This window comes from Lepidochelys kempii, chromosome 10 (assembly GCF_965140285.1).
Source record: "Lepidochelys kempii isolate rLepKem1 chromosome 10, rLepKem1.hap1, whole genome shotgun sequence".
NCBI classification, from domain to species: Eukaryota; Metazoa; Chordata; order Testudines; family Cheloniidae; genus Lepidochelys; species Lepidochelys kempii.
Genome location: NC_136389.1, coordinates 50,854,937 through 50,880,394, shown reverse-complemented (window position 1 = coordinate 50,880,394; position 25,458 = coordinate 50,854,937). Strand labels below are relative to the sequence as shown.

Here is a 25,458-nt window from a genome sequence, read left to right as displayed (position 1 = left end):
TGCCACGCTGACCGGGAAAACCAAGAAGTCTGCTGCTTGCCAGAAGCTAGGATTTACGATGTGACGGAGAGACTGCCGAGACTCATCAAATCCTCGGATCGCTACCCCTTCCTGCTTCTTCACGCGGGCACCACTGATACTGCCAAGCATGGCCTTGAGCAGATCACTGCAGACTACGTGGCTCTGGGAAGAAGGATAAAGGAGTTTGAGGTGCAAGTGGTCTTCTCGTCCATCCTCTCCATGGAAGGAAAAGGCCTGGGTAGAGACCGTCGAATCGTGGAAGTCAACGAATGGCTATGCGGGTGGTGTCGGAGAGAAGGCTTTGGATTCTTTGACCATGGGATGGTGTTCCAAGAAGGAGGAGTGCTAGGCAGAGACGGGCTCCACCTAACAAAGAGAGGGAAGAGCATCTTCGCAAGCAGGCTGGCTAACCTAGTGAGGAGGGCTTTAAACTAGGTTTACCAGGGGAAGGAGACCGAAGCCCTGAGGTACGTGGGGAAGTGGGATACCGGGAGGAAGCACGAGCAGGAGCGTGCGAGAGGGCAGGGCTCCTGCCTCATACTGAGAAAGAGGGACGATCAGCGACTTATCTCAAGTGCCTATACACAAATGCAAGAAGCCTGGGAAACAAGCAGGAAGAACTGGAAGTCCTGGCACAGGCAAGGAATTATGATGTGACTGGAATAACAGAGACTTGGTGGGATAACTCACAAGACTGGAGTACTGGAGGGCTCAACGGGTAGTGATCAATGGCTCCATGTCTAGTTGGCAGCCGGTATCAAGTGGAGTGCCCCAAGGGTCGGTCCTGGGGCCGGTTTTGTTCAATATCTTCATAAATGATCTGGAGGATGGTGTGGATTGCACTCTCAGCAAATTTGCGGATGATACTAAACTGGGAGGAGTGGTAGATATGCTGGAGGGGAGGGATAGGATACAGAAGGACCTAGATAAATTGGAGGATTGGGCCAAAAGAAATCTGATGAGGTTCAGTAAGGATAAGTGCAGGGTCCTGCACTTAGGATGGAAGAATCCAATGCACCGCTACAGACTAGGGACCGAATGGCTAGGCAGCAGTTCTGCGGAAAAGGACCTAGGGGTGACAGTGGACGAGAAGCTGGATATGAGTCAGCAGTGTGCCCTTGTTGCCAAGAAGGCCAATGGCATTTTGGGATGTATAAGTAGGGGCATTGCCAGCAGATCGAGGGACGTGATCGTTCCCCTCTATTCGACATTGGTGAGGCCTCATCTGGAGTACTGTGTCCAGTTTTGGGCCCCACACTACAAGAAGGATGTGGATAAATTGGAGAGAGTCCAGCGAAGGGCAACAAAAATGATTAGGGGTCTAGAACACATGAGTTATGAGGAGAGGCTGAGGGAGCTGGGATTGTTTAGCCTGCAGAAGAGAAGAATGAGGGGGGATTTGATAGCTGCTTTCAACTACCTGAAAGGGGGTTCCAAAGAGGATGGCTCTAGACTGTTCTCAATGGTAGCAGATGACAGAACGAGGAGTAATGGTCTCAAGTTGCAGTGGGGGAGGTTTAGATTGGATATTAGGAAAAACTTTTTCACTAAGAGGGTGGTGAAACACTGGAATGTGTTACCTAGGGAGGTGGTAGAATCTCCTTCCTTAGAGGTTTTTAAGGTCAGGCTTGACAAAGCCCTGGCTGGGATGATTTAACTGGGAATTGGTCCTGCTTCGAGCAGGGGGTTGGACTAGATGACCTTCAGGGGTCCCTTCCAACCCTGATATTCTATGATTCTATGATTCTATGGATGGATATAAACTGTTCATGAAGGACAGGCAGGGCAGAAAAGGTGGGGGAGTTGCACTGTAGGTAAGGGAGCAGTATGACTGCACAGAGCTCAAGTATGAAACTGCAGAAAAACCTGAGAGTCTCTGGATTAAGTTTAGAAGTGTGAGCAACAAGGGTAATGTTGTGGTGGGAGTCTGCTATAGACCACCAGACCAGGTGGATGAGGTGGACGAGGCTTTTTTCCAGCAACTCATGGAAGTTACTAGATTGCAGGCCCTGGTTCTCAATCACTCTGATATATGCTGGGAGAGCAATACAGCAGTGCACAGATAATCCAGGAAGTTTTTGGAAAGTGTAGGGGACAATTTCCTGGTGCAAGTGCTGGAGGAACCAACTAGAGGCAGAGCTCTTCTTGACTTGCTGCTTACAAACCGGGAGGAATTAGCAAGGGAAGCAAAAGTGGATGGGAACCTGGGAGGCAGTGACCATGAGATGGTAGAGTTCAGGATCCTGACACAGGGAAGAAAGGAGAGCAGCAGAATACGGACCCTGGACTTCAGAAAAGCAGACTTTGACTCCCTCAGGAAACTGATGGGCAGGATCCCCTGGGAGAATAACATGAGCGGGAAAGGAGTCCAGGAGAGCTGGCTGTATTTTAAAGAATCCTTATTGAGGTTACAGGGACAAACCATCCCGATGTGTAGAAAGAATAGTAAATATGGCAGGCGACCAGCTTGGCTTAACAGTGAAATCCTTGCTGATCTTAAACACAAAAAAGAAGCTTACAAAAAGTGGAAGATTGGACAAATGACCAGGGAAGAGTATAAAAATATTGCTCGGGTATGCAGAAGTGAAATCAGGAAGGCCAAATCACACCTGGAGTTGCAGCTAGCAAGAGATGTTAAGAATAACAAGAAGGGTTTCTTCAGGTATGTTTGCAACAAGAAAAAAGTCGAGGAAAGTGTGGGCCCCTTACTGAATGAGGGAGGCAATCTAGTGACAGAGGATGTGGAAAAAGCTAATGTACTCTTTTTTTGCCTCGATCTTCATGAACAAGGTCAGCTCCCAGACTACTGCACTGGGCAGCACAGCATGGGGAGGAGGTGACCAGCCCTCTGTGGAGAAAGAAGTGGTTCAGGACTATTTAGAAAAGCTGGACGAGCACAAGTCCATGGGGCTGGATGCATTGCATCCGAGAGTGCTAAAGGAGTTGACGGATGTGATTGCAGAGCCATTGGCCATTATCTTTGAAAACTCATGGTGATCGGGGGAAGTCCTGGATGACTGGAAAAAAGGCTAATGTAGTGCCCATCTTTAAAAAAGGGTAGAAGGAGGATCCAGGGAACTACGGGCCAGTCAGCCTCACCTCAGTCCCTGGAAAAATCATGGAGCAGGTTTTCAAGGAATCAATTCTGAAGCACTTAGAGGAGAGGAAAGTGATCAGGAACAGTCAGCATGGATTCACCAAGGGCAAGTCATGCCTGACTAACCTAATTGCCTTCTATGACGAAATAACTGGCTCTGTGGATGAGGGGAAAGCAGTGGACATGTTGTTCCTGGACTTTAGCAAAGCTTTTGACACCGTCTCCCACAGTATTCTTGCCAGCAAGTTAAAGAAGTGTGGGATGGATGAATGGACCATAAGGTGGATAGAAAGCTCACTAGATTGTCGGGCTCAACGGTTAGTGATCAATGGCTCCATGTCTAGTTGGCAGCCGGTATCAAGTGGAGTAACCCAAGGGTCGGTCCTTGGGCCGGTTTTGTTCAATATCTTCATAAATAATCTGGAGGATGGTGTGGATTGCACCCTCAGCAAGTTTGCAGGTGACACTAAACTGGGAGGAGTGGTAGATACGCTGGAGGGTAGGGATAGGATACAGAAGGCCCTAGACAAATTAGAGGATTGGGCCAAAAGAAATCTGATGAGGTTCAACAAGAACAAGTGCAGCGTCCTGCACTTAGGACAGAAGAATCCCATGCACCGCTACAGACTAGGGACCGAATGGCTCGGCAGCAGTTCTGCAGAAAAGGACCTGGGGTTACAGCGGACAAGAAGCTGGATATGAGTCAACAGTGTGCTGTTGTTGCCAAGAAGTCCAATGGCATTTTGGGATGTATAAGTAGGGGCATTGCCAGCAGATCGTGGGACGTGATTGTTCCCCTCTATTCGACATTGGTGAGGCCTCATCTGGAGTACTGTGTCCAGTTTTGGGCCCCACACTACAAGAAGGATGTGGAAAAATTGGAAAGAGTCCAGCGGAGGGCAACAAAAATGATTAGGGGACTGGAACACATGACTTATGAGGAGAGGCTGAGGGAACTGGGATTGTTTAGTCTGCAGAAGAGAAGAATGAGGGGGGATTTGATAGCTGCTTACAACTACCTGAAAGGGGGTTCCAAGAAGGATGGATCTAGACTGTTCTCAGTGGTAGCAGATGACAGAACAAGGAATAATGGTCTTAAGTTGCAGTGGGGGAGGTTTAGGTTGGATATTAGGAAAAACTTTTTCACTTGGAGGGTGGTGAAACACTGGAATGTGTTACCTAGGGAGGTGGTGGAATCTCCTTCCTTAGAGGTTTTTAAGGTCAGGCTTGACAAAGCCCTGGCTGGGATGATTTAGGTGGGGATTGGTCCTGCTTTGAGCAGGGGGTTGGACTAGATAACCTCCTGAGGTCCCTTCCAACCCTGATATTCTATAATTCTATTCTATGATTCTATGACAGCTTGGGGCAATTACAACTAGCAGCATAGAAATGTAAGGCTCTTTAATCCATTGCAAGTCATCTGGTACTTGGCAACATAGAATCTCTTTGCCTTATTCATTTTATCTCTTCATGCTGGTTCTATAGGCCTGGATCTACAAAGGAACCTAGATGTGACGCTAAGCATCACAACACATAACTTTTAGGTGTCTAGAAAATCACAGGAACAACACTGTGACCCAGAATTAGACACCTGGCACCCTGTACAATGAATGTGGAGAGAGAGGCTCCTTAGAATATAATCCACAAAAGCCAGCATCCTAGGTGGGAAGCCACCTATACTAGGCACTGGGAGATACTGACCAGAGGAGTGTGTCCTCAGTCCTGCTCTGCCCTCAGAGATAGGTTTTTAAGTCTGGCCTGCAGGGAGGTGCCTATTTGTGCTAGTGATCCATGAACTGGGAGGAAGACCTGTTCTGGCACCTAAACTAAGTGCAGGGCCTGATCTGATATATGGGCTCAGAGGCCACCTAATTCCATGCAAAACAGCTGGGAGGATGGAGGAGGAAGATCATTCTTATAACCGTTAGCCCAATGATTAGGGTAATCACCTGGGATGTGGGAGACAATGGGTTCTAGTTCCCCCTCTTCTTGATGAGAAGGGATTTGAACAGGGATCTACCACCTCTCCTTGAAGAGATTTTTCACTGTGCAGTATACAATATTATTAATCTAAATAATATCCTAAGCTTACTGTAAGCTTATTTTCCCTGCAAAAGAAAAAGATTTGCGGATTTTTTTTCTTGCTAAATCAATAGGATTTTTGTTTCTGTTTAAAATCTTTGCAACATTTTTTGTATCAAAACTTACTTATTGTAAAGCACAATGTCGGGCAGCCAGATTTGCTTAGATGGGATTCTCAGCTTATTTATGCCTTCATAGTCAGAGGGCTGCCATGCCAAACGATAGTCAGTCCATTCCTAGAGAAAGAATTGTACAGCAGTGATGTAAGTTATTTTGTGTCAGTCAAGTCATACTGACAACAAGAAAGCAATGTGTTAGTAGATTGCTATAGCATCCCCATGGGATGGTTACCTGGTTTAGCCAGACATTTGTGGTCATGATCTGTTCACGTTCATTCTAAAGAAGGAAAAAACATTTATAAATCTAAACTGTACAAGTTAGTTCTATTATTAGGATTTATTCATAAATCTTTCAGGGATACCTCAAACTCCTGGCTGCCTAAAACCATTGCATATAATGTAAAATCTACCTCTTATAACATTAGGAATCTTTCTGTGTCTACTGGTCTATCACTAAAATGCACAATTCTGACTATATTAATAATAATCACATAAAATATGACATGGTACAGAATTTCATACAATTATGTAATTCATTATAACTGTTAACTAAGATGGACTTGGGTATGTGCAGCTTTAAGAAGCTGTTTTTAAAACCCTAGAACAAGAAATGGGTAAAGTAATAGTCTCCTGACCATCTTTTTCTATTCATCAGGTCAATGGAATTGTCATTTTGGATTATACCACTATTGGGGCTCGTACAGGTTGGGGGCTCTCATCCACTCTGAACTGGACGACCAGCACCTAGGAGTATTAAAAGAATTGGCAAGGAACTCTCTGAACGACTACTGTTGATTTTTAACAAATCTTGGAATACTGAGAAAGTTCCAGAGGACTGGAAGAAGCTAATGCTGTACCAATATTTGAAATGGATAAACGGAATGACCTGGATGAGTGCAGGTCAGCTAGCCTGAAAATGATTGTAGGCAAAATCATAGAAAGGCAGATATAGAACTCAGTCAGTACAGAATTAATGGATGGTAGCATAATTAATGTCAATCAACATGATTTTATGGGTAATAGGTCTTGTTAAGCGAACTTGACATGGATTTTTTTGATGAGATTACATGTTTGGTTGATGTAATATACTTAAAATTCTGCGAGGCATTTGACTTAGTCCCACATGTCATTCTGATAAAAATAAATAGTGATCCCAGTGATATACAGAATCAATGAGGCCCCTATTAAATGGATTAAAAACTGGTTAACTGATAGATTGCCAAAACTAATTGTAAATAGGGAATTTATGATTCTGTGGGGATGTTTCTAGTGGAGTTTCAGGGGGATCTGTTCTTGGTCCTACATTCAATATTTTTGTTGATGATTTAGAAGAAAATATAAAGACATTGCAGATAAAATTTACAGAAGACATAAAAATTAGTGGAGTGGTAAATAAAATGAGGATAGATAAATTATGAAGAAAGATTTCTATAAAGCTGAGATTCCTGAAGCCACACCAGTTTTGACATTCCATAAGACCCAGAAAGATTCTAGCAATAGAACTAAGGCTTATTCTCATTGCAGATTTTTGTTCATTCAACAATGTAAATAATTCTACCAGTGATCCAAGAGCAGCAGCAGCCTTAATGACATGGATGATGAAAAACGATAAGAAGGCTGAGAGAAGAACAAAGGAGGGTAAAGCAGAGTGACCTGTGACAGTTACTAATGTCTGAGCGAGACTGGCAGGGAGAGGACACTGTCAAATAGCTGAGACCCCAAATATTGTCCTAGATAAAAATGGTGAGAAGTATTCAGATTCTAAATATATTTATCTTAAAAATCCATCACGCCATTGAAGAGATTCTATTTTCAAACTGTTGAAGGAGTATTCCAAACAATAAAGAGTAATAAACTCCTCCCTCCGCTATGCCAAGGGGCTTGATGTTTTGGGAGACTGGTAAAGCATATTTTAAATTTTAAATATTTTCTACTGGGTAATAGACCCTTTCACTGCTGGGTTACTGATTTAAATCTAGACCAGGTAAATAATGACTGCAAGAAGCTGTTAATATCTGATGATCACTCAGTGTTCTATCTAAAATTACATAAGAATGGTGATACTGGGTTAGACCAATGATCCACCTAGCCCAGTATCCTATCTCTTACAGTGGCCAATGCCAAATGCTTCAGAGGGAATGAACAGAACAGAGCAATTTCGAGTAATCCATCCAGTCCCAGCTTCTGCCAGTTGGAAGTTTAGGAACACCCAGATCATGGGGTTGCATCCCTGATCATCTTGGCTTATTGTCATTGATGGACCAGTCCTCTATTAACTTATCTAATTCTTTTTTGAACCCAGTTATACTTGGCCTTTGCAACTTCCCATGGCAATGAGTTCCACAGGTTGGTTGTGTGTTGTGTGAAGAAGTACTTCCTCTTGTTTGTTTTAAACCATCTGTCTATTAATTTAATCAGGTGATGCCTAGTTGTTGTATTTATGTGAAGGGGTAAATAACACTTCCGTATTCACTTTCTCCATACTGTTCGTGATTTTATAGATTGCTATCATATCTCCCCTTAGTTGTCTCTTTCCTAAAATGAACAATCCCAGTCTTTTTCATCTCTCCTCATATGGAAGTTGTTTCACACCCTTAATCATTTTTGTTGCCCTTCTCTGCACCTTTTCCAATTCTAATATATCTTTTTAAAGATGTGGTGACCAGAACTGCACAAATTATTGAAGGTTTGATATTTCCTGTTTTATTATCTATCTCTTTCCTAATGGTTCCTAACATTGTTAGCTTTTTTGACTGCTGCCGCACATTGAGAGGAAGTTTTCAGAGAACTATCCACGATGACGCCAAGATCTCTTTTTGAGTGGTAACAGCTAAATTAGATCCTATCATTTTGTATGTACAGTTGGGATTAATTTTTCCAATATGTATTACTTTGTATTTATTAACACTGAATTTCATCTGCCATTTTTTTGCCCAGTCAGTTTAGCGAGATCCCTTTTGCAGTCTGCTTTGGACATAACTGTCAAGTAATTTTGTATCGTCTGCAAATTTTGCCACTCACTGTTCACTCCCTTTTCCAGATCACTTATGAATATGTTGAACAGCACAGGTCCCAGTACAGATCCTTGGGGGACCCTGCTATTTACCTCTTTCCTTTGTGAAAACTGACCATTTATTCCTACCCTTTGTTTCCTATCTTTTAACCAGTTATTGAGTCATGGAAGGACCTTCCCTTTTATCCCATGACTGCTTAGTTTGCTTAAAAACCTTTGGTGAGGGACCTTGTTGAAAGCTTTCTGAAAGTTGAAGCACACTATATAGTTTGGATCACTCTTGTCTACATGCTTGTTGACTTCCACAAAGAATTGTTATAGATTGGTGAGGCATAATTTCCAGTTAGTAAAGCCATGTTGACTCTTCCCCAACATGTGTTTATCTGTGCATGTAATAATTTTTAACTATACTTTCAAACAATTTGTTTGGTACTGTAGTTAGGCTTACCAGCCTGTAATTGCCAGGATCACCTCAGGAGCCTTTTTTAAAAATAGGCATTACATTAGTATCTTCCAGTCATCTGGTATGGAGGCTGATTTAAGTGATAGGTTACATACCACAGTAAGTAGTTCTGAGACTTCATATGTGAGTTCCTTCAGAACTCTTGGATGAACACCATCTGGTCCGAGCGACTTATTACTGTTTAATTTATCAGTTTGTTCCAAAATGTCTTGTACTGACACCTCAGTCAGATTTGTCACATAAAAAGAATGGCTTGGGTGTGAGGATCTCCCCCACATCCTCTGCTGTGAAGTGGTAGAGGGTCTCCCTGGTGGACACATCACAAAAAGCCAACGTAACCGTCACTAATGTGTATCCTGGCAGGACGTCTCAACAAGATGTCAAAGACTGAATGGATATGGAGACCTGTCTGGTTTCCTGTCTGTAGAGGTAGTTACTCTAGCTGTGGGAAGAGGCTCATTAGTGGAAGCCTCACCTGCTGCTTCTTATGCTCTACCCATTCTGTGGATAAACAGAAGTCTCCTCAATTCTGCACCTTTCTCCAGCATTAAATTCACAGGCACTGTACTCTCTAGAAATAGGTGAGTCGCTACCTGGCAATTAAATTGACCAAACCTCATTGACTCTCTTTTTCTCGTTAGTTGGCTGTAAACACAAAGGGACCCTTTAAATTAAGTAGCTTGGCAGCCAGCATAAAAGCAATTTGGATGGACGATAAGGACAAGAAGATAATCAAGCTGTCCTTAAATGTTGCTTCAGACCTGCAGGGCAATAGCAGGAAGTGGAGCTGGAGTGGTTTTTCAGATAAGAGACGCCAGTGAAAAGGGCCAAAAATACAAAGATAAACTAAATCAGTTAAGACTCAATATTGTCCCTTAGCAATATTGCTAATTGCCTTTAAGTTCCCAGCCATTGCCCTGGGTTAACCTTGTCTCACTAATTCCAATGTCATAGTTATCTCTAGAAATTGAGTCTGTGTCTTCAAATTAACAATGTTAGGTAAATAGAATACGTATAAGTAATAGCTAGATTATTATTTGTTTTTATTTTCTTTCTTGATCTTCTGTTTATTTTATTGTCTATTCTGCTTGGGACTCAGTTGGATTCAATAAATCCATTCCTTCCCTCATTATTCGTCTGAGTTGATGCCACACTAGTTGGTCAGTGAGACTCTTGATCTCTCATTTTACAGGAAGATTTATCATAAAGATGCTCTAGATTAAATCATGTGAGGCCCTTTATGGGCCTGGATCCTGGAATTCCTTTCAGGACAGGAAGCAGGGTTGTTGCATTACTGTGACAATGTGAGTGGAGGCTATGCATGAGCAATAGTACATTTCAGGCTCCCTGCACTCTGCTCCCTATATGTAAGGGGATGGTTGCCCCCTTACTAACATTCAGTGGGGGTGTTTTGGTTGGTTAGCTCCGGGTGCTAAAAGGGGAAGGGTCAATGGGAAATCAGGACCCTGAGACTGACAGTCCCCAGGAACAATGGAGAGAGGTCAGTGCTCCAGGTCAGCCTGAAGGACAGGGCGGGTAGGCTAATCAGGGAGTCAGGAGGCCACAGGGGTCCCATCGTCCTCTGTGTGAGCTGGAATTGCCTGGGTCAGACAGAGTGGGACCAACCTAAGGAGAAAGCAAGGGCCCAAGCTGAGCTGCGGAGCAGAACCATGCCAGATCCAGAGGGGCCAGAAAAGCAGCCCAGGAAGCAGGTCAGAGTTGGGAGCAGAGTCACAGAAGCAGCCCAGGGAGAGAGCAGATCCTGTGCTGGGAGCAGAGCTGCAGCCACAGAGCCAGGTGTGGTGAGCAACTGTGGCCAGCCAAGGGGGGACCCTGGGCAAAGGGCCCAGCGCAGAAAGACACCGCCAGCCAAGGGTCCTTGCAGGCCAGACTGGGAGGGGGATCTTAACCTGATGGGGGGGTGCTGACGTTGGGAAGAAGGGTCCCACCACCCAAAGCCTGGAGGTGTGTGGCCACCACCAGAACAAGTGTCCAACCCGCAGCATCCCTGCAGCACAGCCAGGGCCTGAGAAGGAGGCCTGGGACTTACAAGGAACAGACTGTGAACTGCCCTAGCATTCCAGAGACACTGTTTGTAATGTTCCCTGCCACAGAGCAAGGTGATGTGTTTTCCTTTACCTTTCCCATTTTTCCTTATTATTTTTAAAATTAATTGTTGATTTAAATAACTTGCATTTGCTTTAAATTGTATGTAATGATCAGTGGGTCAGGGAAGTGCCCAGTGCAGAGAGAGTACCCCGGAGTGGGGACACCCTAGCCCCTGTCCTAGGTGACCGCAGCAGGGTTGGGGGGTTGACCTCCGGAATCCTGGGCCCTGCCTTGTTGGGGTTACGAGGACTCTGCCAGACAGGAGAGTGGAAGGGGAGTCCTCAAGGGCAGGGAGGCTTCTGGGTAAAGGAAGTGGGAACAAGGACTAAGATCTTTTTGCTATCCCACCTCACCGGGGTAGTGCAGAAGCCAGGAAAGTTCCCCACAATAGTGGGACCATTCCCCCGCTTATATATAGGGTATGTCTACAGTGCAAATTAAGGTATAATTGTGGGGTAGGTAGGCATACCCAAACTAGATTTAATCTTGATAGCATGGGTAATGATGGCAGCGAAGACTCGGTGGTATGGGCTACCACCTCACTACATGCCTGCTGCTGACCCTGGGTATATACTCAGGTTGTTAGCCTATGCTGGGGTTCATGCCACTGTGTCTTCACTACTGTTGGTATGGGAGCTAGTTAAATTAGAGCTAAAGCAGGTATACCATACAATTGAACTGTAATTTACTGAGTAGCTGTACCCTAAGACCATGTCTACACTAGGAAAGGGTGTTTTTTTAACATATGTTAACTTATGTTAAGATCTTATGTAGAGGATGCAGTTTAATTTGTGAAGTGGTCAAGGCAAACTGCAGGAATTCTCCAGCTAACACATATGGAAACTACAGATTGTCTTCTCTTCCCTAAGATCTTAACGTGTCATCTAAGCTGTTAAAAACACCTCTTTTTCTCGTGTAGATATTGCCTAAGAGTTTGTCTGCACTAGTGTTTTTGACTGTTATGTTATCTAATGCAAATCAATTGGCAATCATTTACCTGTTTGTATGGTCAGGTCTGGATACTCCACAAATATTTGTGGTTTACCTTATCCTGAGCTCTAGGAATAAATGTCTGTGGAGTGTTCAGGCTAGCTAATTTTATCTGTCTGTGCATTTATACCTTGTTCATCACCACAGTGTCTGACAAAAGGAGAACACACTGCTTTACTCCTACACAAACCCATAGTATGGCCTTGTTTCATTTGCACCCGGCCATTCAGATATATTGGGTGGAAGAGAGAACCAGACTGATCATGAGACAATAGTGACATCAAAGTGATTGGGGGCGAGGGTGGGCAGGGGGGAAGTTGTTTTGTTCCAGAAGTTGTGAAAAGCCTTGTGTCCTTATATAAGCTTCAGAGGCAGTTGTTGAGAGCCTCTCCAGTAGTACAGCAGGCTGTGTCAAGAAGGTGGACGTCTGCATCTGGGCTAAATATCACCAAGTGTAGGCACTTTAGCAAATTTAGAACAGATATCCTACTGCATGAAGGAGAAGGAAGAGCCTTTGGATAGGATTCCTTCCACACTTAGTTATATCATTAGCAATATAGTATGTCTAAGCTTTATGGGTCCGGAGCACCCCTCCCTGTGAGCAGATGTGGGCATGTGTGTCTCTGGTACAGTCTGGATGACAGGGAGGGGCAGTGGCTTTGCTGCACATACCTTCCCTCTGTTGGAGCATATGGAAGTCTCCCTGGCATGGCTGGGCCTCTAAAGACAGAAGGGCAAAGATCCTGGAGGACTTCTGCCAAGAAATCCCTGAAGGTGGCGCTAATGCTCCTAAAAAGCACCATTAACTCTCTTAGGAAGCATCTGTCCCTATAGAAGAAGTGGTTGGAGCTGAGCAAATGGCAGTGCTGTGCCTAATCAATTCTTGCTGCCATGTGGGAGGAAGGCCTTGCAGTGGCTCTGGAGGAGCTTGCTAACCCAAGTGATGGTCTGGGATCTATGCACTTACTGTTTACCCTATTGCTCCTGGGTTCTGTGAGGTTTGCAGACCATGCTTCCCCCTATTCTGTGAGTCTGCACCCTTCATTCCTTGTGGGAGGACCATGGGGACTCCCTGAAAGGGAACTCAGTCAATGTCTCCAGATGGAATCTCCTAGCGGAGGGGAACATGGGGCCTACAATCCCTTTGTTTATATTAGAATATCTGTTGGGTAAGGAATTCCGTATCTTCAAACGCATGCATTCATGCAGCTTCCTATTACTTCCATCGGTGTCTTTCTGCTTCCTGTCTTATATCAAAATTAGAAATATATGTCACTTTCCAACTTCAGAGTACTTTATAATTAATCACTAGTTCATCATTACAAAAACCATGGCAGGTCACTCCTATGCCCATTTTACAGCTAGGGGGACTGAGGCAGAGTTCAAGACATAACCCTATTTATGGGCCAGATGCTTTTCCCACTGCAGTCAATAACAAAACCTCCATTGCCTTTATTGGTGCAGCATCCAGTCCTAGAATAGCTCTTAGGCATTGTGTACAAACCCCACCTGGGCAACAAGGGGTTAAGGTCTTACCTTGGATCTAGGCAGCCCTACCCTGCCATACCTATAGGATATGCTCCAACTGGAGGAGGAGTTAAAAGGCTGGGGAACAGCTATTTTGGGGCAGACCAAGGAAGAGAGCAGAAAGAAGGCAGAAATTTCTCCCTAAGATAACTGCCCAAAGGTCCCTCCCTGAGGGAAGGGAGGACCTGCCACAGAGACAGCCTGAGAGGAAAGCATTTCACTCTCCCCCTCATATGAGCTTTGGACTTTGGTAATTCCCTTAGGTTTTTTGTTTGGACTACCCCAGCAGGGGAAAGCCCCTTGGGCTGAGCTGGCACAGGAAGGTGGCCATACCATGGGAGAAGGCAGTTGCCGCCTGAGAAAGGGAGATACCATGCTGCATGCCACCACCAGAAGGTGCTTTGTGGGGGTGAATGGGCAGCCTTCATGCCGCCTTAACCCAGATGGTGACTTGGGACAATCGCGGGGGGGAGACAGGAAGTGGCCCAGGGAGGGCAGCCTTAAGCTGCCTCCGCTGTCAGATCAGACTGATAGCCCTCAAAGGGCCTTAGGTCGGAGCCCGGTGGAGTGGGAGGGCCCTGGGCTCCCCTACCAACAACCCCTCTGCAGGACATAGGCCTTAGCCCTGAACACTAGGTGACACTACCTGACCAATCAACCCCTGAGTGAGGACCACCATAGGCACATATTTAATTTTAAGAATGTGCTTGAACTCCATTTAAGTTAAAGCTCATGCAAAAGTTAAGCATATATCTAATTGCTGTCCTAAATAGGGATTAGGTAAGTCCTTTCCTAAGTGATTTGGTCTAGACCCCATAGAGATTCAGAGCTCTTGGACAGGAGTTCCTGGCCCTCACTTCTGTGCTCAGACCATACCACATTTTTTCACTGTACACAGCAAAAGATAATTTATCATTATACACATTATGGAGAAGATCATCATGTGCTGTAAATTGGTGTGGCTCTAATGAAGTTGATGGAACTATGCCAGATTGTGTCAGCTAAGGATCTGGCTCTGTATTTTTCAGTACTTTATAGTTTAGGAATGAAGAGATCTCCTTTTGCCTGAATAAAGGTTACACTTACACATTCTGAATATTGCATGATGGACAAATAGATAATAAAACATATGTATCTTCCCATGTCACTTATGATTATATAAACCATATAATAACAGAGACAGTCATGCTAATACAATCTATCACCTACAGAGCGTGCTACCTCTTCAAAGTTCTGTACAAATAGTAATGAATGAAAAAGCACATCTTATTCAAACTTACCACACTGATTAGCTGTGCCAGGGAAACCAGCAGTTCTATAGATACCAACTGTGAGGAGTTGACAGCAGGGCGAATTAACTTATTATACCTGGCAGGGCTCAGTAGGTGGTTCATTAGCTTCTCCTCAGCATCTGCTGCGTCGCTTCCTGTAAAACAGCACAGAACAGGATCCCAACATGAAGAAGAGATTACATTATGAGGAGAGCATTGCAGCGCAGAATCCTCATCCAAATCAAATAAGAAAAGCTCTAGATTTTTGAAAGATTCTAACCGAATGTGAAACAGAAGGATCTGGGTTTATTATGAAAGCCTTTTGGGACAAATTCTGCTCTACTGAAGTCAGCTTTGTTGGGCAAGACATAAATCAAGGCAGAATTTACTCCTTTGCTTTTCATGTTAAAACTGGAAACTCTTCATCAGTGCAGCACCAAAGCAATAGGTACTCTGTGTTATGGTGTGAAATAGAAATTGGAAGTCCTTTTTCTTGTTTTAGGAAGAGATTTCTGAAGACCCAGAAGACAGATGTCCAATCCCATTTGTGACTTGAAAATCTCCCCTTTAACTGTCCTAGAAGATGAAGGAGGAATCCCAGGCACATGTATGGTAGGAAAAGTGTGCGCTATTTATAGGGAAGAGCCTGGGGATAAACTTTAGAAAGGTTTTCAAATGATTAAAGAGCACTATATATTTCTGGTTCTAGACTATTTTGATGAAGTATAGCAGAATCAAAAGCACTATTCTAGACTTGGGCCTTCTGACAGTTGGAAACCAAAACTGAGATATGGAGTAGCCATAATATTAACACTTTAAATTCTAGGTGACCAATTATTTAAGTGACTTGTGAAATATAACATCTGAGAGATTCCAGGTTATCAAGTAATCCAGAACATTTTCTATTAGTTGAAGTAGTCTATGGCACAACTCCAGAGATAATGAAATCCGTTATTAGGCTCTTGCTTATGTTCTCGAAGCTCCCAGTGTTGTCCTCTGCAAACTACTGTTGACAACATAATAGATTAAGAAGCAAATTCTGCTCTGAGTTACATGAGTGTAAATCTGGAGAAACTCCATTGACTTCAGTGGTATAACCCTGAGCAGAATTTGGGCCTTATTGATCAACACTGTTGCTGTTAGAGACCCCAGCAGCTTCTCATAGGGATACAAATCCTCCACAGGAAGCAGGAAATTTATATAAGGGCTAGATTATTTTCCTAGTTAAAATGGTAAATGTAGAGTAACTCTGAACTGGTGTGACTCCACTGACTGACGTAAATGGAGTTACTTTCTGATTTATACTGGTGTGAATGAGAAGACATTCTGGTCCAGGGGATAGAAATATCAGTAATTTAAATATCTTCTCCTCTTTCAAATAAGCAAGTAACTCTATCCCCAAAAAATCTGGGGAGAGGGGGAGATAATCTGACGCTGGGTAATATTTATCTCCTTTACACCCTCTTCACGTACATTCCCAATATTCCTAAAAACATAGTCATTGCAAAGCAGTTATGTGCAGTAAAAGCCATTAAGCATTACAAATATTTCACATTTATAATACATTAGGGTAGCATGCTCAATACACTGTAGCATGTCAGTAAGACTCAAAGAGGACCAGTCATCAGAAAGCTTGTATCCAATAATCCTCCAAGTGGTTGAATTGCTTATATCTGAAGAGTTGCTTAATTTGACCTAGAACTGGGCTAAAATCTCTTGAGAACAGGCTTTCTCTTGAGAATCGTGGTACTTTTGGATTATGCCCAGGTTAGAAATGCTACAAGAAGAGCCTCTCAGTATTTTTGCTTCTGATTTAAATGAGGAAAATGTAGGATATAGCCACCCAAACACTTTCACATCTCAGAGCAGGATCTGTTAAACCTTTCTGGAGAGGTTGAGGTGAATATTAGCATTGCTCATTCCCTTAAGAACCAGCATCTAGCAAGGCATTGATAGCATAGCAAATTTACACAATGCGTGACAGAAATGTATACCATCTCTCTCTGCAAATATGTCCATGGTGCACACTCACGAGCTTAGCCTCACACCTTTAATTACTTTATTGACATTTCCATGGGAGAAGATAAGATATACAACAAGCAGTGATCAGTGCCTGTGTTTGAAAAGACGAAGCTAAGCAAAATGCAAAGTATTCACTTTGCATATTTTCCACTGTGAAAAGAGAGAGATTTGTGAAATTTTACAAAAGCAAAAATTGCATAAATATCCACATCCTCTGCTCACAACATTCTTTTTGCCAGTAAAAAAAAAATTATTCAGATCCAACCTGATTGGCATTGAGCCAAAGAGAAAAAATCTCTGGTAAGCCATGAGTCTTCTAGGGCAGTGTTCTTTCCATGCCTCAGATCCTACTTTGCCAGTCTGGTGAGTCACTGACACCCAGATGGGGTTGGTAGAGTGTTGTGTGATGTCTTTTCAGCCAGTGGACTGCCTAAGATGACATTGCAGTCTCAAGCATTGGAATTCCCAACAGTCAGTGGTGTTGACAGCAACAAGGTGTTTCATACAGGCACTATATTTTTCACTCTGAAAATCCAGTGAAAAGTTGGTTTCTTCATCAAGTAGGATTTTTTTTCACAGAGCCCTAAGAAAAAGAAATTATATCTCCTGTTGGTGATTTGTGTAGCCTCTGGTAATTTTAAGGCGTAATAGCTATAAAAAGACAAGATCCCAAATTATCTTCACATTTACGTCGTTGCTACCACATTGAAGATGTACCTTAGTAAGCGAGAGGACAGTTTGGCTCATGGGACATGTGGGTATGTAAGTTAGGGCTCACATATGGGCCATCGATTTGACACGGTAGTCACTACAATCGGGTGATGGGGCATTCAAGAGCCAACTTGAGTATCCATATGCAGTATGTTGACAGTGTGCACATTTTATTCATCTTTATATTCGGCTCACAGTATGCCTGAACTAGGAATGCCATGTAAGCATACTTTTGAACATGTCCATTTGGATAGGAGAGCCAGCTTAGATTTGAATTCAAGGCAGATGTTACATATTGCATAGGATCTTAAAGATCATTGAAAAAAAGTGAAGATTTCCCCTGCCCTTTAGAAAAAGCTCTGCTTGACATTTAACATCTTGCTTACTTTATGAGCTAGAAGTGCCACTTTGAGATGATGTCTGTTGCAATGACCACTCAGTGTGTGTTCTGTAGCTCTCCAGCTCTGAAAATACTATCATAACAAGAGACAACCATGTGATCAATTACCAAATGTGATCAAAATAATTCAGACTGAATTGCTCAGGTCAAGAATTTCCAGACAAGTAGCAGCCAGGTGGGAAAAGATTTTTATTTACTGTTGAGTTATTACTCTGTATGTCATGGTATCCATTTCTACAGAAATGCATAGGATAAGTGTAACAATCATTCAAAATGTTTCGCGAGACCTCGTTATCTAATGCAGATGGTAAAAAGCTGAGCTAGCAGTTCATTCCTGTGTCTGTCTCTTTACTCTCAGTCACAGCAGCAAGAGTAACAAATGCAAGCCCTATACTATTTCACCAAAATGGAAAATTGAAAACATACGTCAAAATTGTTAGTATGCTGCCCTTTCATCCGTTACTCCAGTGCATGCTGGGACAGCTTCAAGTGGGTAGGGAAAGGATGTGACTTGTTCTCATCCAGAAGAGCGTTGATGTTCCACTGCTGTTCTTAAAGAGCTCAGATTATAACATGCAATAATAAAGCTGTTTTTTCTTGTTGATTACTATTAATGAACTATTACATATAACATCACCTCTTTGGCAACAAATCACAGTTCTCTCCTTTCTTCTTGTGGAAGTGATGGGCTGGTACCACTGGTGTTTCTCTTCCCTAGGGCTGAATTACATATTCTGGCAATTGACTGCTCTCTGGGTAGACACAGAATAATAAAGTTAATGAAGAAGATGATGATGATGATCATACCTAGCCTTTCTACAGCATGTTTCAGTTGAGTGAAACTCCTATTGATTTCAGTGAGAATTGCACTGAAATGACACACTCAAGGTCAAAGACTGAGTCAGTAACAGAACAAAAGCCAACATACTATCTGGAAATAGGTGCAGGATCCTTGACACTCCTTCTACCCACTCCTCCCCATGTCAACTCTAACCCCTAGCTCATGCTCCAGCCTGGGAACTGTATAGAAAAGTAGCATTTTCTTCTTTTGAATGTCAAAAAGTTTGTTCAGTTTGCCTCTTTTCCTCATTATTAATAGCTGCCTGTTCCTAGCTGCTGATATTCACAAAGTCCTGCAGTGAAAAATTCCACCAAGTTTATTGTACTGTGATTAATTTCACTGCTGGGATGCTTTCAGGGTAATTTTTCTGTCATGCAAATGTTGTCTTTGGTGTTTTTTCTAATATGTTATGGACACGAAAGGCCAGATTCTGCCCTTCAGTAAGGCCCCTGAGCTTCTCTGGCACTACAAGAGAGCTGTAAAGTTGCACTAAACTGGCAGCTGAAATTTCTCTGAAATAGAGGAGTACACCTCAGCTGGTGTAGAGCTGGTGTAACTTCCTTTGCATCAGCCCCCCTCCCAGACTGCCAGCTGGTGTATGGGCTGGGCTTAGAATATGTGGCTAGAGTGCCGATTCTCCAGTGATCCCCAACCAGTGTAATTTAGACTGCTCTAAGCTACACCAGGGCCAGACTGGTCCTTGGCAGCCCCAGCAATTGGTAAGCACAAAGGTGGCTTTAAGCCGCCTTGCCCCCTCTCCTCATCCTTTTCTCTGGAGAAGCTGAGGATCTAACCCAAAGAATATTGCATACTCCACTACCTTATGCCTAGAATTGCCACTCAGTGAGGTTTTGTAATGAGACAGAAAACAAACTGTGTCTTTCAGTGACACCATTCAGATCTTTCCATCCTGAGACTCATTTGAGAGTCACAAAGCACTTAGCTAGCTTTTCATTTTTTATATTCTATGAAGTTGGTGAAATTCAGTTCAAATAAATCAGTGGGATTTAAGCGCTTATTTAAACTAAGCATGTGTTTTGAGTGTTTTGCTGAATCAGCATCTCAATCCTGACCTACAGCACCGGTGCTGCCTCTGTTCAGGGACTCTCTTGAGCAAAGACTGTCAATTGTATGGTTTCAGAGTAGCAGCCCTGTTAGTCTGTATTCACAAAAAGAAAAGGAGGACTTGTGACACCTTAGAGACTAACAAATTTGTTTGAGCATAAGCTTTCGTGAGCTACAGCTCACTTCATCGGATGCATTCAGAGGAAAATACAGTGGGGAGATTTATATACACAGAGAACATGAAATAATGGGTGTTACCATACACACTGTAAGGAGAGTGATCACTTAAGATGAGCTGTTACTGAGGAACAGTGGTGGGAGGGGGGGAATAAACATGGGGAAATAGTTTTACTTTGTGTAATGACCCATCCACTCCCAGTCTCTATTCAAGCCTAAATTAATTGTATCCAGTTTGCAAATTAATTCCAATTCACCAGTCTCTTGTTGGAGTCTGTTTCTGAAGTTTTTTTTGTTGAAGAATTGTCAGTTTTACGTCTCTAATCGAGTGACCAGAGAGATTGAAGTGTTCTCTGACTGGTTTTTGAATGTTATAATTGTATGGTGGATACATGGTAGGAGAAGACTGCCACATTTATTTTGAACAGTCATGGCTTGAACCCAGGGCTCTATTCCTGAAATACACTAACCTACTGATACTAACAGTGTGTATCTGCATCAGCCGTAAAGACTATGGGCTTTTGGTCCATCAGAAGCAGCAGGGCAGCATAGATAGATTATGCTGAGGCTGTTCTATTTCCTATGAATCCAAGCAACTCTAATATGTTACAGTGGAGGCTGTCTCTTTGCGCCAGATGCCTTTTTCCCATTGACTACAGTGGTGCAGGATTGCACCAGAATACTGTATAAAGTGGATGTTTCATGTTGCAACTTTTGTTATTTCCTCGTATGCTCCAGAAAGAGAATTGTAATGTCCACATTTGAAATCGGTATTCAGCTTTAACACTTCTGATCACACCCTTCTCACAAGCCTTTCTGTGAGCATTGGTTTTAGACAATCTTCAGTTAGAATATCTTGAAACCTGTGTTTTCTTTCTCCCATGTGAGAGATCTACTTAAGAATTGTTCTTATGTGATGAATCACCAGAAAAAAATAAGATAACTGTAGCTCTGCACATCAGAACAGACGCCACAAAAATGTTCCAAATTATTTGAAAAGTTTTGCAGGCCAGTGCTTCTGGGTGGCTGTTTTTGTTTTGTTTTCAGTCAAAAAACATAGTACCATATGAGATTTTAATATCATATTCATACTAGCTGTGGCATTTCTAAATCCAAATCTGTCTCATCAAAGGCCAAACAAGATAGAATTGTGCTGATCCATGCTGAACTCTGGGCTTGCTTTCTTTTCTTTTCTATTCTATCTTCTCATTAACATAGAGTAAAAATATCTATATAGTGAAGAAAGTGAGAAATACTACAGACCCAGAGTGATTAATTTTAATTGTGTGTTTATTAGAGGTGATGTCTTGAGGTAGTTGAAAAGAGTATCTCTGCTTAAACACAAAGATGTTTTAAAATCAGTGAGGTAACTTCAATGTATAAATAGTCTCAGCAACAAATCCAGTGCTCTAGCTTCTTTGTATAAGAAAGCCAGATAGAAATGGAGTGCAGTTTGGTATGAATTAAATGGAGCTGAGTGACCCCTGCTAACAAATTTCAGTGAATATATCTTTGTTAATTCTCTGTATTAGTGTTCACACCCCTGCCTGAGATTATTCTAGCAAATGAGTTTACTCCCTGCGATATCTGCTGGAATGGCCAATGGTAAATTAATACTGCAGAATATTTGCAGAAGGTGAATTTTGAATTTGTGTTCATGAGTATTCTCCATTTGAAATCTGATTCTAAACCTTATCTGCATCCAAGTAGGAAACCAAAACATCCCATGGGACTTGAGTCCAATCAGAACAGCTCATGTTTGGAATATCAAATATTTGCAATGAATTGTTCACAAATGAGTTACAGACTAAGAATTATTTTGAGAAAGTCTTATGCAAATATTTTCAAATAATGTGTACATTTAAGAAACTATCAGCTGCTCTTGGGCAAGTCACAAGCAAGGTAATGAGAAGGAACTCTTTGAATAAATGATTCTTATCCATTCATATCTAGCTTTAAATGACAATTCATCATCATTCAGATGCACAGATAGGATGCCACTAGATGTCACCAGCGCATTGACTTAAAGATTCCAGGATGAAACTATGCCTGCAAGTAGTGTCTAAAAATTATTTTTGTTCCTGAGCCGGTTTTATAATCTACTTTCTGTTTGCCAAACTACATATTAATTGGATGGCACCTAATGAAAGCAAAATAGCCAAGTGGACAAGGTCCTATATATTTCACAATGTCAGTGGCAATGTATTTCAAACTTTTTCTTTTTTTAAGTGCTTCTTTCCTTGACAAAATGTTTTCCAAATGGCAGTAACCAACAAAAATGTTGCATTTGAGTAGACAGATGCTTTTGGACAAACGATTGTAACAAGAATAATCAAGCAGCTCTAATTAGGAGGTGTACATATTTTTTTCACATACTGAAAACAGAAATGGGAAAAACAGTTAGGGCCAGATCCTCAGCTGGTGCAAATTGTCATAACAGCAGTGGACACGCTACAGTACAATGAAAGAAAATCCAAACTGGTATGTAACTTACAATATACCTTTCAGCAGCAAGGTTTCTTTCCACAGCTCATTTGCTACGACAAATTCCTTCCACCATATTTTGCATTTCATACTAAAAGAAACAAAATCATATGTTTTATTAAAGCATCAGTGTAAAGTTTCTCTTTTACATGATCTAGCATTTAATAATGTAAAATGAGATTGAAATAGCTACTCACCACCTTCAACAGCTGGTCACTTTGAGAACATCACAACAAACATGTTGGATCGATTTCCACAGAATGAAGTAAGGAGTAAAGTTGGCAGCTACAGTTGAGTGCCCTGTGAACACCTAAACTGCAAAACTAAACATAAATCACATTTCCTTTGTTTTCCTGACTTTTGAGACCTTTTAACAAATGTTGAATCATATTTAGAAATGGCATATTGTTCTATGTGTAGACTAACTTCTTTTGTTTTTCTTTCCTTCCCCCTGCAAAATGACTAAATGGACCATGGTAACTTGCCAGATTCTCTCCTACTGTCAGGGAAGAGAAATAAGAATGTTCCATTGTCTCCTCTTACATTATTTACTGACATTGTTATTACTTCTCAAAATATTCTATGTAAAATTATTTATTTATGTAAAATCCATTGCTGTTGCATTATAGTGTGGTATAGTATTAATGCCGGTTGTTCCAATACAGAGTAGCATCTAATGGAGCCTCATTTTAAAGTTCGTTTTAATTTCCAATAAAAAATTAATGCAAAGCAATAGCAAATATTTACAGGGCTCAAAGCTTGTCGTCTTAATTTCTTTTTTTGTTAAATCTAAACTAGGCCTCACTCTTCAAATATTATGTTTCAAAACAGATTTTTTTTAAACTACATTTTATGAATAAAGTAAGAAAATGTTGGGTGCAGAAATAACAATGATCAGAAGGGAAGGTTAGTCATTTGGGAATCAGACTTTCATTTCTACCACCACCACTAAACTAATACTCTTGCCTGATTTTTGTGTCTATGTGTTGGCTAAATTCTGTATATGAAAATAGGGATAGGCTATAGGAAATGGTCTTAATATATGATTGAATACTTTAACATATATTTACATAAACTTATTTGAAACAATATTTAAATACTATTAATCAAGTATTTAGGTAACAAGAAATCTGGGAAATAAATCAGAAAGCATAAGGAAATATTTGCCTTGTTCTTGTAGAATCAGTTGTGCATTCATCAGTTGTGCAATACATTATTTGAAGCCACGCTTCTCTCCTTACTATTTACAGTCACTCTAAACACATCCCCATCACTATCATAGGTGATCCAGGCGGCATTTACAGGAATATTCTTCCATGATCATAGTTTCCTACTGACTTTGGCTTTTATTGAGTTATGTTAAATCCAGGCTACCATTGCTACATCCTGGTTTCATTAATACTACACAAGACAAAACAGCACTAAAATAACAGATTTCATGCATCTTTCTGATGACTGTAAACTATCCCCCTGGAAGTTAGAGACATTTTGAAATCAATAACCCCATTGCTCCCTCCTCTTCCCTGAATGCCACAATTGTTCTACAAACTCTATCCAAAAAGACACTCACCGTTAAAAGAAAAAGAAACCACTACAAAGAGAAAGAACCTCTGTGTATTCCTCATGGCAATAACAAGAGGATGTGAATTAGTGTTCTTCAGTCGAGACTGCTGAGGATAGGCGCAGCTGTCTGGGTTGCACAGGCATGAGAGATAAAAGCAAACCTGAGCCTTGGAGATATTAACTCTCTGGAAAGATAGAGACAGTAGGACCCAGCAGATCTGATCTGCAAAGTGGAGCTTTCATGAGCATGGGGATCCCTCCCCCTTTGAAGCTGTTTAAAGAACCAGAGCAAAAGCATGTGAAAAGAAGAAACATAATGTGCTAATATGAAAAAAGCAAGAGGGGAGTATAACGGCCAGTAAATAAACAAGGTCTGTAATATATAATAGCAAGAATTATGCATTTGTCTAATATTTAAATAGCTTTCTCATTAGTGGATGCATTGGAGTTGGCAGGGGATGGCTGGGAAAGAGCTAGAGATAACTGTGTTCCAGAAGCCCAGCTAATGAAACTCACATAAGTGAATTAAGGCCCAAATATTAGGATCACTTTTTGCATTAGTGGAAAAGTTGGTCATCTACCACCAACCTATTTCCTCTCCAAAACCCAGACGGTACGTGTTCTGTTTCAGCTAGATCTCTGAAAGCCCAAGGAAGTTTCAGGAGGCGCATGCATTGTGCTTAACATTAATAGGAATTGTAAAAGGGAGGTTAAATCAGCCCAGTGAGAAATAATAGTACCAATAATAAAGACACTGTTGAGAGGTAGTAGGGGAAGTCAGGAGAACTCTGTGCCGGTCATTGTTACTGTTTGGAGAGTTCACATCTGGTAACAGTATATAAAGGGGAGAAAATGTTATGTATTGTGGAGTTACAGTGAAGAGTCATGAATCAGAGAGTGGGGGAAGGAGAGCTCACCTACCCTTTAAGGACAGAGAGAATGAACGATAGATTATTGTTCTCTAATTATTGCCCAGAAGTCCAAAAGTATTGCTCAATTTTTGTGCCTCTTAATCTATTTTAATTGCTAAACTTCTTACATGTATAGAAGGTAACTTTGTGCATGTCTTAAAGCTTGTATAAGGAGCTTTGAGGATAAAAAGCTCTATATATGTACCAAGAATTACTGTTGTGTTAATGTCCATATCCTCCAAAAGTAGTCACTTGTAATGCGTCTCCTCTTATCTAGATCCTCAGCTATGCCTTGGTAATCTGTTGTTATTTACATTACAGTAATGTCAAGAGGCCAAATCAGGGATCGGGGCCTCATTATGCTATGTTCTACACTGTAATAAGTTGTTATATCACTCTCCTACTTTCTCTCTCCTTTTTATTCCCTGTACGTTGTGTCTAAGTTTAACTGATTTGAGCAGGAGTTAGTAAATGCAATTTGTACTTCAAGAACACTGTAGGGAGTTTAGAGAAGGACACTGAGAAGAGAAAGACAGGATGGAGGAGCTGTGAATTTATCTATGTCTGAGTGGATAAAAAAGCCACTGCAAGC

The 25,458-nt window shown here is 41.8% G+C and overlaps 1 protein-coding gene across 1 annotated transcript in view; it reads right to left on the bottom strand.

Annotated features, from left to right (window-relative positions):
* Positions 1 to 24,017, bottom strand: part of CHRNB4 (cholinergic receptor nicotinic beta 4 subunit) — a 30,312-nt gene extending 6,295 nt beyond the window's left edge. The window contains exons 1-4 of the mRNA XM_073361465.2: positions 23,963 to 24,017; positions 14,702 to 14,847; positions 5,552 to 5,596; positions 5,327 to 5,436 (exon numbers count right to left, since the gene is read on the bottom strand). Of these exons, the coding sequence (XP_073217566.2) occupies positions 5,327 to 5,436; positions 5,552 to 5,596; positions 14,702 to 14,847; positions 23,963 to 24,017 (356 nt within the window). The remainder of the gene's footprint in view (positions 1 to 5,326; positions 5,437 to 5,551; positions 5,597 to 14,701; positions 14,848 to 23,962) is intronic.
* Between the last annotated feature and the right edge of the window lie 1,441 nt (positions 24,018 to 25,458).